The sequence below is a fragment of the Hemitrygon akajei genome, chromosome 3 (assembly GCF_048418815.1).
Source record: "Hemitrygon akajei chromosome 3, sHemAka1.3, whole genome shotgun sequence".
Classification (NCBI taxonomy): domain Eukaryota; kingdom Metazoa; phylum Chordata; class Chondrichthyes; order Myliobatiformes; family Dasyatidae; genus Hemitrygon; species Hemitrygon akajei.
In genome coordinates, this window is record NC_133126.1 from 113,501,674 (window position 1) to 113,518,815 (window position 17,142).

The following is a 17,142-nucleotide window of genomic DNA, read 5'->3' on the forward strand; positions in this document are numbered from 1 at the left end:
ATCCCACTTCCATATTTGATAAATCTCTAGATCAGGCACAGATGCAGGATCTCGACCTGGAACATCGACCATTCCTTTCTCTGCCAAGATGCGGCTCACCCCACTGAGTTCCTCCAGCAGATAGTGTGTTCCAACACCTGCAGTCTTTTGTGTCTCCACACATCAGAAGACAGGGAGCTGCGAAGTTTCAAAGCACCAGTAACACACCCATGGGTCAACGATGTAGTTAGTCACATTACTGAATTACTGAGTAACATTCAGAATTACAGGGAGAGTGTTACTGTATTAGTAGGTAAACCTGCTGTACCATTTCAGGTATTACAATGAGTAACATTACCATTTAAACTGAGCAAGAGACATTCCAGTACTGTAGGCAGCTGGCAGAGTATCTGCCTGACAGCACCAGAAACCCGGCTTCGATCCTGATACGTTGTGCTGTCTGAGTGGAGTTTGACCTTCTCCCTGTGGCTGTGTGAGTTTCCACCCACATCCCGTCGATGAGCAGATTGGTAGGTTAATTAGCCTCAGTAAATTGCCCCTGCTGTGTAAGTGAGTGGTGGAAGATGGGAAGAATAAAATGAGATATTTAAGGAGCGATGCCTCAAAAAGGCAGCATCTATCATGAAGGACTCCCATCCCCCAGGTCATGCCTTGTTCTCATTGCTACCATCGGGAAGGAGATACAGGAGCCTGAAGGCACACACTCAGTGATTCAGTAACAGCTTCTCCTCTGTCATCAGATCTCTGAATGGACACTGAACCCATGAACACTACCTAACTGCTTTTTTGTTCTATCTTTTGCACATTATTTAATTGAAGTATTAAAAAATATACATACTTACTATAATTCACAGTTTTTTCTCTATTATTATGTATTACATTGTACTGCTGCAAAGACAAATTTCACGACATATGTCAGTGATATTAAATGTGAATCTAATTCTGGATTCATGTAGGATTAATGTGAATGAGGGGCTGATGATCGGTGTGGATACACTAAACCAAAGGGCCTTTCCCTGTGCTGTATCTTCATCTGACCACGGTGAGAAACATTATCCTAACGGTGGGTAACTGTTGTACTGAAGAGAAAATCGATTTGAGAAATATAAATATGGTCATATCTGGGGAAAAAGGTGAAGTTCAAGTTTATTGTTAACAAAAGCCTACATACCCAGGGTATTAATGCCATGAAAATTAACTTCTGGCAGCAACAGCAGAAAGTGAGTTACAAACAAGCTAATATAAACTTAAATTCACATAAAACAACTCACATATGCAAAAATGAACAAATGACACTAGCACAAGAACAAGACTTAGTAATAATGGATTGCCGCTATGTTTTGGGGGATGTCTGAAAATTAGATCAATGTTTGTGACTTAGAATAAAATGTCCTTGTTTTCAAGAGAAGAAACGAAAGCTGATAAATAGAAGGGAAACATTGTTAGGAGATTTCCATTAGTTGAAGATGCAAGTTCTTCACGATTTTTAAAACTCTAGCTTGTTTAGTTGTACACTCGACCAGAAATACAGCGGGCATATCACCTGTAAAATAACTTCTGTTAATTATTCCGTTGACTACAAAGGATTAGAATTAAATGAGGAAAGAGCAATTGTACTGGGACTGATTATCAAATACAGAAACTGCTGGAAACACTCAGCAGGTAAGGCAGCACCTGTGGAAAGAGAAATTGAGTTAATGCGTCAAGTTAATCACACTTCACCTGAGTGTTTCCAGCATTTTATTCCACAATAATGATGTGGTTACACTGAGAGGAAGGAGTTTAAAGGAGATCTGAGGGGGAAGGTTTTACAGAGAATGTTTGATATCTGGATCTCAGTCTCAGAGGAGATGATAGAGTCAGATCCAGTCACTACATTGATGCTTGTCATAAGGCCAACTGTGGTTGTGGGTAAGACCAAAGGCATTACTGTCGAAGAAGTCACAAATGAGGTTTTACCCAAGAAGTGAATATCTCCACTGCTCATTACGAGCCCCTTTTATTTATACACCCATAAATATTTTCTCCTGAATTAATATTCCTATATTCTGTCCCACCACCAATGATTAAGTGACTCTATTTGGCAAGTTTATCCCGAACAAGTGTGTGACATTAACAGATTTTCTCTCAGATTCTAGACCACTGGACCTGGGGGTGATCAGAAGTCTGCGGACCTTTATTCCTCTAACAATCCCAGATACATGCCACACATACATCCCTCACAGTCCTCAGCAGCCCTGTGTCCACCGTGGAGAACTTCAGGTTCCTGGGAACCACCATCTCTCAGGATCTGAAGTGGGAGCAGAACATCAGCTCCATCCTGAAGAAGGCCCAGCAGCGGATGTATTTCCTGCGGCTCTTGAGGAAATACGGTTTGCCTCAGGAATTGCTGCTGCAGTTCTACACTGCAGTCATTGAGTCTGTCCTGTGCACCTCCATCATTGTGTGGTTTGGAGCCGTCACCAAGCAGGATAGAACCAGACTACAGCGCACAGTGAGGACTGCCGAGCGCATCATTGGAGCCTCCCTGCCCTCTATTGTGGACCTGTACTCTTCCAGGTTGAAGAAGAGGGCGGGGAACATCATAAAGGACTCCTCCCATCCTGTGCACGGACTGTTTGATCTGCTTCCGTCTGGTAGGCGCTTCAGATCCCTCCAGACTAAGACTAATAGGCACTGGAGAAGTTTTTTTCCCTACTGCGGTCACTTTGCTGAACAGTTAACTGCCGGTTAACTGTCGGCTAACTATTACTTGGATTGCACTACCTGTATGTATAATCTATATTTTCATTTATATTTATCATTATTATTGTTATGAGCAGAGAGACAACATCTGCCGGAAGTAAATTCCTTGTATGTGCATAGGTACTTGGCGATTAAAGTCTGATTCTGATTCTGATCTGGAGCAGGTACCTTACTATTTTAAGCACAGTTAATCTTCCCAGTCTCTTCCCTTCTTGGTATCTCCTCAAGTATCCTTGATTTGTAATTCTGAGTGCTTTTTTGGTCCCTGATTGGTGCTCTGCATACTCTTTTGGTTTCCTGATTGGCTATTTGAAATGAAATTTTTTTTTTAAACTTGCAGATGCTACAATTCTGAAATAAAAACAGAAAAAGTTGGAAAGTTTCGTCACGTCAGGCAACATCTGTGGAAAGCAAAACAAAGTTAATGTTTAGGATCAGAGATCCTTCATCAGAAGTAGGAAAGAGGGATTAAAAGAATAACTTTAGGTTGCAGGGAAGCTATTCTTTTGATCCCTGATTGTTCTGGATTCTCTTTTTCCTTTGATATGGCCTGCACAACTGTTGGATTCTCTTTCATATTGAGCCACAAATCTGCTGTATGTGTGACTTCACCCACTTTGGATCAAAATTATTAGATTTGATTTAAATAGTGAAAAGCAAAAAACAGTGGATGCCAATGAAATACAGGGACAATGAATTTAAATTTCCTGAAATGTAGAAATCTAGACAATTAGAATACAAAGGAAAGGAAGCTATGCTACAGTTAGACAAAGCCATGTTCTAACCACATCTGGAATTCTGTGTAATCAGAGTTTAGAAAGGATATATTAGCCTAAGAAGGGTTCACCAGATTGTTAGCTGAGCGCAAAGGCTAGGTCAAGAATACAGAAAGTTACAGGTTATAAAGTGATGGAATGAGAGCAGGCTAACCATCAGCTACCCATTCCAGGACTCCTCTGTACACCAGGGGTGACTTACAAGTAACGTAGCAACACACACATCTTTGGGATGTGGAAGGAAAGCAGAAATCTCAGAGGAAACCCACATAGTCAGAGGGAGGTTGAGCAAACTCCACACAGGCAGCACTGGAGATCGGAATTAATAAACTAAGGCTCTGTGGATGGATGTCAGTTCAAAATGCTGTTTACTTGTGTTTATTGTCTGCATGATTTGTTTTTCTTTTCTCTCCTGCACATTGAGTGTCTTTTTTTAATGGGTTCTTTTGGGTTTCTTTGTTTTGTGGCCGCCTATTAGGAGACGAATCTCAATGTTGTATAACGTATACGTACTAAGATAATAAATGTACTTTGTACTTCAAACTTTGAACCTGTGCTGTGGGCAGTGCCTTTTGCAAAATATTCAATGACAATCTTACAAAACATCAGCAAATGAGTGATATGTCCACACTTAATGCGAGCACCTGGTTGTAATGTTTCTCACAATAGGCCAGTCCTTTTCGCTCGAAGTGATGGTGCCCCAGAAAAGGTTTCTCACACTTGGCACAAACAAAATGCTGCAAAACAAGGAAGGAGAAAGTCTGACTGCATCACATCCATCCAACAAAAGAACTGCTCCACCTCCCACAAAACACATCAACCACAGAGACCAGGGACCAGCGGAGCCTATGGTCGGGGGTGCAAAGGGTCTGCCCAGGGAAGGGTGGAGTCTGTTCACTGAGGGGCAAGTCTTTCCATGGAGGGGCAGCTACTGTAGATGCACAGGGTGTGTTAATGGAGGGGCCAAATCTGTCTTGGGAGGGTGGGAGTCTGTGTCCTGTGAGTGGATGGGGTCAGTCTAGAGCAGGGTTTCTCACCCGGGGCTCCGCAGAACCCTAGGGGGTTCCGTGAGAGATCATAATTAAAAAATAAACCTTGTTTTTGAACTTTGCGCAATGTGCAATGCTAGCCCTCGCAGCAGTGGGCAGTGACCGAACAGCCCCATAGGCAATCGCATTAGAGGTATCTCAGCCCAGTATGGCAGGGCTCAGTAGAACCGGGTTTATTTGCTTGAGCCCATTCTCAGTTTTTAACACAAGAGGGGGAGGCCACTGATAATTGGTGAGTGCTGTATTGCACAGAGGGGAGGACGGTAGGCTGGTATTTGGCGAGTGGAGGGGAGGACAGTAGGCTGATAATTGGTGAGTGCTGTATTGCACAAAGGGGAGGATGGTAGGCTGGTATTTGGCGAGTGGAGGGGATGACAGTAGGCTGATAATTGGTGAGTGCTGGTATTGCACAAAGGGGAGGATGGTAGGCTGATAATTGGTGAGTGGAGGGGAGGACAGTAGGCTGATAATTGGTGAGTGCTGTATTGCACAGAGGGGAGGACAGTAAGCTGATAATTGGTGAGTGCTGTATTGCACAAAGGGGAGGATGGTATGCTGGTATTTGGCGAGTGGAGGGGAGGACAGTAGGCTGATAATTGGTGAGTGCTGTATTGCACAGAGGGGAGGACGGTAGGCTGATAATTGGTGAGTGTTGTATTGCACAGAGGGGAGGGCGGTAGGCTGATAATTGGTGAGTGCTGTATTGCACAAAGGGGAGGATGGTAGGCTGATAATTGGCGAGTGGAGGGGAGGACAGTAGGCTGATAATTGGTGAGTGTTGTATTGCACAGAGGGGAGGACAGTAAGCTGATAATTGGTGAGTGCTGTATTGCACAAAGGGGAGGATGGTATGCTGGTATTTGGCGAGTGGAGGGGAGGACAGTAGGCTGATAATTGGTGAGTGTTGTACTGCACAGAGGGGAGGACGGTAGGCTGATAATTGGTGAGTGCTGTATTGCACAAAGGGGAGGATGGTAGGCTGGAATTTGGCGAGTGGAGGGGAGGACAGTAGACTGATAATTGGCGAGCACTGTACTGCACAGAGGGGAGGACAGTAGGCTGATAATTGGCGAGCACTGTACTGCACAGAGGAGAGGACAACAGTCTGATGAGGAGCATGAAGTGTGTTTTCTGAGCATTTGAACTGACTTGCCCAATTCGGGCCGTGACGTCAGCCTCTCCCTCCCGAATTACCTCCCGCCACTTCCCCTCATATGCTGCTGACTCACTTATGGCAGTGAACATACTCCACTGGTGTATTACAAAATTTAATCTACTAAGCCTACCTTTAGAAAATTTAAATCCCATTTTGGCATAAGCCAGTTATTTAACAGAAATTTATTTTGTTTGCCTTATGAGTTTTAAACATTTATGAAAGGGAAAGAAAAAGATTAATTTCATGAAAGGTAAACTAAACTTAACTTGCATTTGGACTTGTTTTTTTTCAAGAAAGGTTGGCTAAAAATTCATTCTCTACTGAAAACAGCTTTGACAATTATTTTTGGATTATTATATCTACAGTTTACTGATCACACTAATATACAGTAAGCTGCACAAATAATAACTTTTACACAGGGGTTCCCCAAGACCTGAAAATTATTGCAAGGGTTCCTCCAGAGTGAAGAGGTTGAGAAAGGCTGGTCTAGAGAGTGGGAGTGGACTGTCCCTCGGTCTGAGAAAAGCTGGAACCCGCCATTCCAGTCATGTATCTTTGGTAGCTGAGTTCGGACTGACCCCTGTGGTCTGGTGGCTGGTTCGGACTGACCCCTATGGTCTGGTATCTCAGTTCGGACTGACCCCTGTGGTCAGGTATCTGAGTACGGACTGACCCCTGTGGTCTGGTAGCTGAGTTCGGACTGACCCCTGTGGTCTGGTGGCTGGTTCGGACTGACCCCTGTGGTCTGGTGGCTGAGTTCGGACTGACCCCTGTGGTCTGGTATCTGAGTTCAGACTGACCCCTGTGGTCTGGTGGCTGGTTCGGACTGACCCCTGTGGTCTGGTATCTGAGTTCGTACTGACCCCTGTGGTCTGGTATCTGAGTTTGGACTGACCCCTGTGGTCTGGTATCTGAGTTTGGACTGACCCCTGTGGTCTGGTGGCTGGTTCGGACTGACCCCTGTAGTCTGGTGGCTGAGTTCGGACTGACCCCTATGGTCTGGTATCTGAGTTCGGACTGACGCCTGTGGTCTGGTGGCTGAGTTCGGACTGACCCCTATGGTCTGGTGGCTGAGTTCGGACTGACCCCTATGGTCTGGTATCTGAGTTCGGACAGACCCCTATGGTCTGGTGGCTGAGTTCGGACTGACCCCTGTGGTCTGGTATCTGAGTTCGGACTGATGCCTGTGGTCTGGTGGCTGGTTCGGACTGACCCCTGTGGTCTGGTAGCTGAGTTCGGACTGACCCTTGTGGTCTGGTGGCTGGTTCGGACTGACCCCTGTGGTCTGGTGGCTGAGTTCGGACTGACCCCTATAGTCTGGTGGCTGGTTCGGACTGACCCCTGTGGTCTGGTATCTGAGTTCGGACTGACCCCTGTGGTCTGGTATCTGAGTTCGGACTGACCCCTGTGGTCTGGTGGCTGGATCGGACTGACCCCTGTGGTCTGGTGGCTGAGTTCGGACTGACCCCTGCGGTCTGGTATCTGAGTTTGGACTGATCCCTGTGGTCTGGTGGCTGAGTTCGGACTGACCCCTGCGGTCTGGTATCTGAGTTCGGACTGACCCCTGTGGTCTGGTGGCTGAGTTCAGACTGACCCCTGTGGTCTGGTGGCTGGTTCGGACTGACCCCTGTGGTCTGGTATCTGAGTTCGGACTGACCCCTGTGGTCTGGTGGCTGAGTTCGGACTGACCCCTGTGGTCTGGTATCTGAGTTCGGACTGACCCCTGTGGTCTGGTGGCTGGTTCGGACTGACCCCTGTGGTCTGGTGGCTGAGTTCGGACTGACCCCTGTGGTCAGGTATCTGAGTTCGGACTGACCCCTGCGGTCAGGTATCTCAGTTCAGACTGACCCCTGTGGTCTGGTATCTCAGTTTGGACTGACCCCTGTGGTCTGGTGGCTGAGTTCGGACTGACCCCTATGGTCAGGTATCTGAGTTCGGACTGACCCCTCTGGTCAGGTATCTGAGTTCGGACTGACCCCTGTGGTCTGGTGGCTGGATCGGACTGACCCCTGTGGTCTGGTGGCTGAGTTCGGACTGACCCCTATGGTCAGGTATCTGAGTTTGGACTGACCCCTGTGGTCTGGTGGCTGAGTTTGGACTGACCCCTATAGTCTGGTGGCTGGTTCGGACTGACCCCTGTGGTCTGGTGGCTGGATCGGACTGACCCCTGTGGTCTGGTGGCTGAGTTTGGACTGACCCCTGCGGTCTGGTATCTGAGTTTGGACTGACCCCTGTGGTCTGGTGGCTGAGTTTGGACTGACCCCTGTGGTCTGGTAGCTGAGTTCGGACTGACCCCTGTGGTCTGGTGGCTGAGTTCGGACTGACCCCTGTGGTCTGGTATCTGAGTTTGGACTGACCCCTGTGGTCTGGTGGCTGAGTTCGGACTGACCCCTGTGGTCTGGTATCTGAGTTCGGACTGACCCCTGTGGTCTGGTGGCTGAGTTCGGACTGACCCCTGCGGTCTGGTATCTGAGTTCGGACTGACCCCTGTGGTCTGGTGGCTGAGTTCGGACTGACCCCTGTGGTCTGGTATCTGAGTTCGGACTGACCCCTGCGGTCTGGTATCTGAGTTCGGACTGACCCCTGCGGTCTGGTATCTGAGTTTGGACTGACCCCTGTGGTCAGGTATCTGAGTTCGGACTGACCCCTATGGTCTGGTGGCTGAGTTCGGACTGACCCCTGTGTTCTGGTGGCTGAGTTCGGATTGACCCCTGTGTTCTGGTGGCTGAGTTCGGACTGACCCCTGTGGTCTGGTGGCTGAGTTCGGACTGACCCCTGCGGTCTGGTATCTGAGTTTGGACTGACCCCTGTGGTCTGGTGGCTGAGTTCGGACTGACCCCTATGGTCTGGTGGCTGAGTTCGGACTGACCCCTATGTTCTGGTGGCTGAGTTTGGACTGACCCCTATAGTCTGGTGGCTGGTTCGGACTGACCCCTGTGGTCTGGTGGCTGGATCGGACTGACCCCTGTGGTCTGGTGGCTGAGTTCGGACTGACCCCTGTGGTCTGGTAGCTGAGTTCGGACTGACCCCTGTGGTCTGGTGGCTGAGTTCGGACTGACCCCTGTGGTCTGGTGGCTGAGTTCGGTCTGTACAGATCCTAGTTACAGTCACCTACCTCAACGTGCCACTGTTTCCCCAGGGCATTCACCACGCGCCCCTCAATTGGCCGTCGACAAGCCCCACAGATCGGTATGCCCGTTTTGTCATGGCAGGGAAGGCAATAGAGTTCACCTTTCAGTTCCCGAGCCTCGGCCGTCAGTTCCTTTCTGCAGAGTACAGACTGTGAGAGCCAAGTCTTTGGTAGCTGAACAACATTCTATATCTGCAGCACAGTGACACACTCCCGAGACACAATCTTCAGCTCTCGTGCTGTCTGCCACTTCCTCCCTGTCACCACCTGGATTTTTCCCTTCTTTCCTAAAGGCATGCAGCTTGATGGGTTAATTTGTTACTGTAAATTGCCCCTAGTGTATGGGTGAGTGAGGGGAGATTACGGAGGGAGTCAATGGGGATGTACTGAGATCAGATTTACTCAGCTTCCGAAGACAATGAGTGTGAAGATTGTGTGGTTCGGGTGTGGGTTCTGAACGAAGGGTTGGTGTGCAATGCTAACTCACCCACAGTTGGTGCAGTTGAAATGATCAGGATGATATGGATCACTCTTGTACATCAGGGGCAACTCGTCAATGATCAGGTGGCATTTCTGGCAGATGTACTGGCCTAGATGCTTTGCTTTCTCCCGGTTGTGGCAGGGTCTGCAGAGATGCCTGTGGGAAAGGTTACATCAAGATCCTGCAACATATGAGCACACAGGCCTGAGTCTCCCACCCACCATAGAAACATAGAAAATAGGTGCAGGAGTGGGCCATTCGGCCCTTCGAGACTGCACTGCCATTCAGTATGATCATGGCTGATCATCCAACTCAGAACCCTGTACCTGCTTTCTCTCCATACCCCCTGATCCCTTTAGCCACAAGGGCCATATCTAACTTCCTCTTAAATATAGCCAATGAACCGGCCTCAACTGTTTCCTGTGGCAGAGAATTCCACACATTCACCACTCCTGTGTGAAGAAGTTTTTCCTCATCTCGGTCCTAAAAGGCTTCCCCTTTATCCTTAAACTGTGACCCCTCGTTCTGGACTTCCCCAACATCGGAAACAATCTTCCTGCATCTAGCCTGTCCAATCCCTTTAGAACTTTATACGTTTCAATAAGATCCCCCCTCAATCTTCTAAATTCCAGTGAGTATAAGCCTAGTCGATCCAGTCTTTCTTCATATGAAAGTCCTGCCATCCCAGGAATCAATCTGGTGAACCTTCTCTGTACTCCCTCTATGGCAAGAATGTCTTTCCTCAGATTAGGGGACCAAAACTGCACACAATATTCTAGGTGCGGTCTCACCAAGGCCCTGTACAACTGCAGTAGATTATAGTAGTATATTAACCATGTTAATATATAACATTAACGATGTTGTTAACACGAACACTAAACTCTGGCAATGCACACGTAAACTTTGATAGCCAACTCTGTATGTCTGGAAGTGATGCACCATCAATAACTCTCTCTGAGACGTAAAGGCGAGATATCGGCTTTTATTGACTGGAAGAAGGCACAAGCAGTGATTGACCACCATACTACATCCTGGAGACAGAGAGGCCGGGCTCAGACCTCAATCGCCTTTATACAGGGGTCTGTGGGAGGAGCCACAGGAGCAGTCAGCAGGGGGCGTGTCCAGACAGGTATATGTAGTTCTCCACAGGAAGTGACTACAATATTTATGGGTTAACGCCTGCTGTGTTTGTACAGCACTTCTGCTGGTGTTAATGACCAGTAACATCACAATAACTACTTGGTCTGTATGGAAATGCACTCACACTCTGATCATCTGAACTTTAATGGTGCTGGCCTAACAGACTACAGTTGTCCCTGATCATACCCTGACACACTTTTAATTAGCTTTCTTCAGACATCACACAGTGTAATAATCCAATCGCAAACAAGAGAAAATCTGCAGATGCTGGAAATCCGAGCAACACACACGGAATGCTGGAGGAACTCAACAGGCACAGGCAGCATCGATGGGAAAGAGTACAGTCAACATCTGGACCAAAACCCTTCAGCAGGACCGGAGAAAAAAGCTGCGGAATAGATTTTAACGGTGGGGGGAGGGGAGAGAGAAACACAAGGTGAAAGGTGAAACTGGGAGGGAGAGGGATGAAGTAAAGAGCTGGGAAGTTGATTGGTGAAAGAGACAGAAGGCCATAGAAGAAAGAAAGGGTGGGGGGAGAGAGGGAGGAGCACCAGAGGGAGGCAATGGGCAGGTTAGGAGATAAGATGAGAGAGGGAAAAGGGGATGGGGAATGGTGAAGGAGAGGGGAGCAGGGAGACATTACCAGAAGTTTGAATAATCAATGTTCATGCCGTCAGGTTGGAGGCTACCCAGACAGAATATAAGATGTTGTTCCTCCAGCCTGAGTGTGGCCTCATCGTGACAGTAATATTGCATTTTTCAGTCAAAGTGTGAAGTGTTAAGCATCATGGAGGAAGCTGACATAGTCAGTGGGATATCCCATGCACCCTACCCATGTTTGCAGGTTGAAGACTCTGTGTCAGAGTGTAGAGAGGGGATCTGGAGGGTCATGCATTGTGCATCATCTGCATAACTTCTTACCTGAATACACAGTGATAACACACTTCATAGTGCGTACACAAGTACACTCACATATATGCATACATGCATCTTTGCATTCACTAATTCACACACTAAAAATATACATACTCACAGAGGCACAAGCAAACACACATCCATGCATCCTAGTGTACACATGCACACACACACACACGTGCAGAGACCTACACTGCAAGCACCCTCATACAACCAGTGATCTCTACAGTACAAAAGGAGACGTTTTGAGTCATTTATTTTGCATCTAGGATTCCGTTCCAAAGCTTGACATTTACTCCCACTGTCGAGCCTGAACCTTGTTTCCTCTTTATTTGTTCCCTTTCCAAACCTTGGTCCACTTCCCCTTTAATCATTATCACAGATTCTGCTTCCCCCAAATGTTCCATGTTCAAACATTGAAACATTCCTGTGTGTAAACACACCCTTTCATTGCATTCCTGTGCTTATGCACACAAACTGAGACTACGTCCACACTACGCCGGATAAATCCGTAACCGAAGCTTTTTCTCTTCGTTTTTACCCTTCGACCACACTAAAACGGCGTTTTCGTCCCCCGAAACCGGTGCTTTTCAGAGACGCTCTCCAGAGTGTGTATTTTTGAAAACGCTGGATTGGCCGGATCAGTGTGGACGGGGTAACCGGAGGAATCTGAAAACGCTGTCAGACGGCAGTGCGGCATTTCATTGTTTTCTTGAACACAACCTAACAATTTCAGAACAGACGGCAACGAGACTGAAACCAGAAGAGTTAGAAATGTATTCATCGAATACTTTGACCCATAACTTACTGAATAAATAAGTATACTCACTTTGCCCTGTTTTCTGTCCTTGCTTGTATGAAGGTGGTTTACCTATTTATGCAAGTACTTCTCTGACAATAGATGTGTAACAGCCTAATGTAACATTGTATGGAAATACAAGCTAACACTGATGCAGACATGTTTTATACATTTAACAAGGTGCTTTATTAATGCAACAGAGTTAGTCAGTTTTTCAATGTTCGTTGTCAGCCGGGTCAATCTGTCCATGAACTTCCTGTCGGTTGCCTCCGTACGCTCTAGTATTTGTTTTTTTTAGTTTTAAGTTCTCCTGTGCGAGAGCCAACAGCTGTCTGTCGTTTTAAGTTTTTCTAGTCTGTAACTACACAAACGCGCACTTTTATGGCGAGATTCGACACCAAACATGTCGCTCGTTTTTGGTAGATGTGTCCTGCGCATGCGCAGGAGGAGGAGATTCGCTGAAATCTCCGTTTCAATGTGGATAGAGATATTTTCAAAAACGCATAGTGTGGATGCCTATCGTTTTCACGCAAAACCAGCATTTTCAAAATTATCTGGTCTAGTGTGGATGTAGCGTTAATATCCTAAATTTGCTTTTGGTTTATATACCTTTTCAGATTCCTTACGTTAACTCCAAATGCTTCTCTTAAAACCAGAGGGCAAATCTCTAACAAGTGCTGTGTGATTGGCTACTCTGTTTCCTTTGATATACTTTATAACTGATCAGGTGACTTCTTTAAATCAGGGATTCCCAACCTTTTTTATGCCATGGACCAATCTCATTCAGCAAGGGATCTGTAGACCCCAGGTTGGGACTCCTGATTTAGAGTGTAAAGGTCCCTGTGATAAACCAACTGTGTGTAATGGGTGTGGAGACAAGTGAGTGATTAATAATCTTAGTTAGATTCATACTAGCTATTGGTTTGCAACGTAAAGTAGACACACAAAATCCTGACGAAGGGTCTCGGCCCAAAACGTCGACAGCGCTTCTCCCTGTAGATGCTGCCTGGCCTGCTGTGTTTCTCCAGCATTTTGTGTGTGTTACACAAATTCTGAAGTTGTTGGTGTCTCAGCTCAGGCGCAGGGAGTTGGAGCGTACACGGATTTGGAGCAGAGAGTGGGAGAGTGGTCAGGAGTGGAAGCAGAGTTCTGGAGTGTGTCCGGAATTGGGAGCAGAGATCCAGAGTGTGTCTGAGATTAGGAACAGGGATCCGGGATATGGAGCGTGTCTAAGGGAGCAGGTGGAAGATCTCAAGTTGGTAGAAGGGCAGGAGGAGATGTACGTGTGGTCCAGGGACGGGACTGCAGGCATGAGGGATCAGGAAGGAGATGGAGGGGTGGGGGGGGGGTGGTTAGGGAAATGAAAAGGGAGGCAGCAGGAGAGGGAACCTATTCTGCTGCCACCTGCCAGCACTGTATGACTGACTGACAACATACCAGGCGCTTCTTTATGAACAGTTGTGTTGAAGAGAAATCCTCTTTTGCCATTTAGACTTATTTATCCTCTATCTAGTATCTTTCCTTTTGAATCTCAAAGGACCTTTTATTAACTAGCTTAATAAATGTGCAGCCTTGTCTGATGGGTCTATCAGTGCTTCCTCAGACAGCTTTTCCTTGTTTAAGTGGAAGGATTGGGGTTGAAATGACACAGTGAGGCATTGTTAGAGATGCTGTGTCAGTGATGTGGTTTGTGTGACCATTTCCACGTGGCAGTGTCAGGAAGGCTGACGATCTTGATAGATGCAGGCTGGGCAGTCCGAGGAAATGCAGTGGACAAGAGTAGAAGAGGGAAATGTTGGAGCAGGAGAAGCTAGGTGTATATGTGCATAGGTCATTGAAGAGGGCAGGGGATACTGAGAGGGGCTGGAAAAGAGATCCATATATGGGTGCAGTACATTGAACTGTATAGAGCACTGGAATGTTTCCAGGGATGAGAAATTTCAGCTCCAGAATTAGATTCAAAAAGCTGGGGCTAGAATTCAGATGCATTTTAAGGATGAACACCATAACCACTGCCTTCAATTTAAATAAGGGCAATTATAATGGTGTGAGGTAGGGGGTTTCGAAAGTCCACCTGGTACACAAACTGAGAGACGGGTCTAGAGATGAACAGAGGAAGATATTCACCTAAATTATCTAAAATGCTCAGCAGGAGTTTATCTCAATCGACAAAAGGGATTCCATATGATGCACCATCAATAACTCTCGGAGACGGGAGGTGAACGATAGGCTTTTATTAACAGCAAAAGGGAGCACGACATCTCGGAGACTGAGGGGGGAGCAGTGCCCCAATCGCCTTTATACAGGGGTGTGTGGGAGGAGCCACAGGAGCAGTCAGCAGAGGGGCGTGTCCAGACGGGTATATGTAGTCCACCACACCATGAGGAAGAGGCACAATTAAGAAAGGAGGTCAACTTTAAATTGTCTTTAGACTGTGCACACCTTCCTGCTTACATCAACGGAGCTGAGTCAAGAGTATTGAGAGGTCCAGACTCCTAGGAGTGAGCCTGCCTTGATCCATGGGCAAGAAAGCAATCGTACCTCTACGTCCTCAGGAGGCTGAAAGAAACCTGGCATATGCCCTTTCACCCTCACCAATTTTTATCAATTCAGATGTACCACAGCTTGGTACAGCAACTACTCTGTCTGAGGCCACAAGAAACTGCACAGAGTTATGAGCACACCACAGAAACTAGCCTCCCATCCATGGAGTCTGTTTGTACTTCTTGCTGCCTCAGTAAAGCAGCCAACATAATCAAAGACCCCTCCCAGCCCAGACATTCTCGCTCAAGGACATCTTATATCCTGCTGGTATAAGACTATCGAATGGTTCCCTAGTACGATAATATGGATATATGGGCCCATTCGTCATAACTCTCTTAGGCTGGACTTCATAACAGCTGAAGGACTCACTCCCTTGTTCAAAAAAAGAGAAAGGCAGAAGGCAGGGAACAATAAGCCAGTTAGTTTAGCATCTACTATTAGAACCATAGAACACTACAGCACAGAAAACAGGCCATTTGGCCCTTCTAGTCTGTGCCAAAACTTTGGCAAGAAGCTGAGTCAATAATCAAAGAGGAAATTATAAGTCATCTCGGAAAATTGAATATAATCAAACATAGTCAACGTGGTGATATAAGAAATATATATGATTGTGTTTGATGTACTTCCTGGAAGGTTGATAAGAGGGGAATCTGTAGATGTAATGTATTTAGATTTCCAAAATAAAATGGTCAAAGTGCCAGAAAGAGGCTGACACATACATTAAGAGCCTAGTGTATTGGAGAAAATACATGAACATGGATTGAGCCCTGGCTGACACATTGGTTTGGAAGAAAGGTTTGGAATAAATGTGTCCTTTTCAGGATGGAGGAATGTGAAGCACCCCTCTTGGGCCTTTATTAGTGACCTGGAGGAGGGAATGAAATGTAAGGTTTCTAACTTCGCTGATGATACAAAGTAGGTGAAAGGGATGTAATGAGGATATTGTGGTTGTGCAGCAGCATATAAATAGATTGAGTGACTGTATACAAAGTTGGCAGATGGAGTTTAATGTAGGGAAGTGTGAGATCATACCCTTTGGTAAGAGCAATCGATAAGTGGCTCATTAACTAAATGGGGCGAGATTACAAATAAGTGACACTCAGAAGGATATATGTGTTTCAGTGCACGACTCACAAAATGTTAGCAGGCAGGTCAAACGGGTAGTTAAGATGGCAAACATTATTTTGGCCTTTTATTGTGAAGGGATTGGAATTTTAGAAGATGGAAGTTTAATTACAGTTATACAGGGTATTGGTGAGGCCACACATGGAATACATCGTATTTTTGGGCCGCATACTTAAAATAAGATTTTAGGGAGATTCACTAGACTAAATCCTGAGATGAGGGGGTTGTCCTATCAAGAGAGGTTTGACAGTTTGGGTCTGTATTCCTTGGAGTTTAGAAGAATGAGGGGTGATTTTATTAAACACATAAGGTGGCTTGGCAGGGTAAATATTGAGATGTTTTCACTAGTGGGACAGTCTCGAACAAAGGTACATAGCTACAAAATAAGAGGCTGGTCATTCAGAAATATCGAATGTCAGAGAGTGGGAATTCCCTGTCCTGTCCAGTAGTGGAGATTGGATCATTAGAAGTGTTTAAAGTGAGCTGGATAAATATCTGATAGATCAAGGAGTAGAGGGCCATGGAGAGATGGTACAGAAATGGACCTGAGACTAGCGTAGCTCAGTCATGATCCTAATGAATGGTGGAGCTCGGTGGCCTACTCCTGCTCCTGTTCTCTTGTGTGTTCTTGTGATGGATCTCCTTGGAGTGAGGGAGGTTGAGGGAAGGGGCAGGTGTATGAAGAGCTGCTCCTGTTAGTGGATCATTCAACAAACTGGATGCTCAGAATCACAGCATGTTAAAGAGCTATGTGTGTACATCTGTGAGGACATCGGTGTAAAGTGAATGGTCAGTGCATGTGTATGGGGGTTGTGAGTGTATGTGTGTGAGCGTGTGTGTGTGTATTGTGGTGAACTACATATACCTGTCTGGACATGCCCCCTCCCCCCGCTGACTGCTCCTGTGGCTCCTCCCACAGACCCCGGTATAAAGGCGATTGGAGACACAGACCCTTCCTCAGTCTCCAGGATGTTGTGTGGTGGTCACTTGCTGCTTGTGCTTTCTTCCAGCCAGTAAAAGCCGACCTTAACCCACGTCTCAGAGTTATTGATGGTGCATCATGTATGTGTCTAAGTGTGCGTAGGCCTTTGAGAGAGCGAGTGTTAGTGTATGTGTGTGAGTGTGTGTGTGTCTGTATGAGTGTAGATGTGTACATAAGTGTGTGAGTGTGTGTGTGTGTGTGTGTGTGTGTGTGTGTATGTGTCTGGGTGTATAGGCCTTTGTGTGAGAGAGTGTTTGTGTATGTGTATGAGTGTGTGTGTGTTTGTGTATGTGTGTGTGT

At 46.5% G+C, this 17,142-nt stretch overlaps 1 protein-coding gene across 2 annotated transcripts in view; it reads right to left on the bottom strand.

Moving 5' to 3' along the window:
• Window positions 1–17,142, bottom strand: part of LOC140725312 (LIM and senescent cell antigen-like-containing domain protein 1) — a 198,490-nt gene that overhangs the window by 14,279 nt on the left and 167,069 nt on the right. For both annotated transcript variants that reach the window (XM_073040624.1, XM_073040625.1), the window contains exons 5-7: window positions 9,344–9,493; window positions 8,842–8,992; window positions 4,166–4,258 (exon numbers count right to left, since the gene is read on the bottom strand). In XM_073040624.1, coding sequence (XP_072896725.1) covers window positions 4,166–4,258; window positions 8,842–8,992; window positions 9,344–9,493 — 394 coding nt within the window. The remainder of the gene's footprint in view (window positions 1–4,165; window positions 4,259–8,841; window positions 8,993–9,343; window positions 9,494–17,142) is intronic.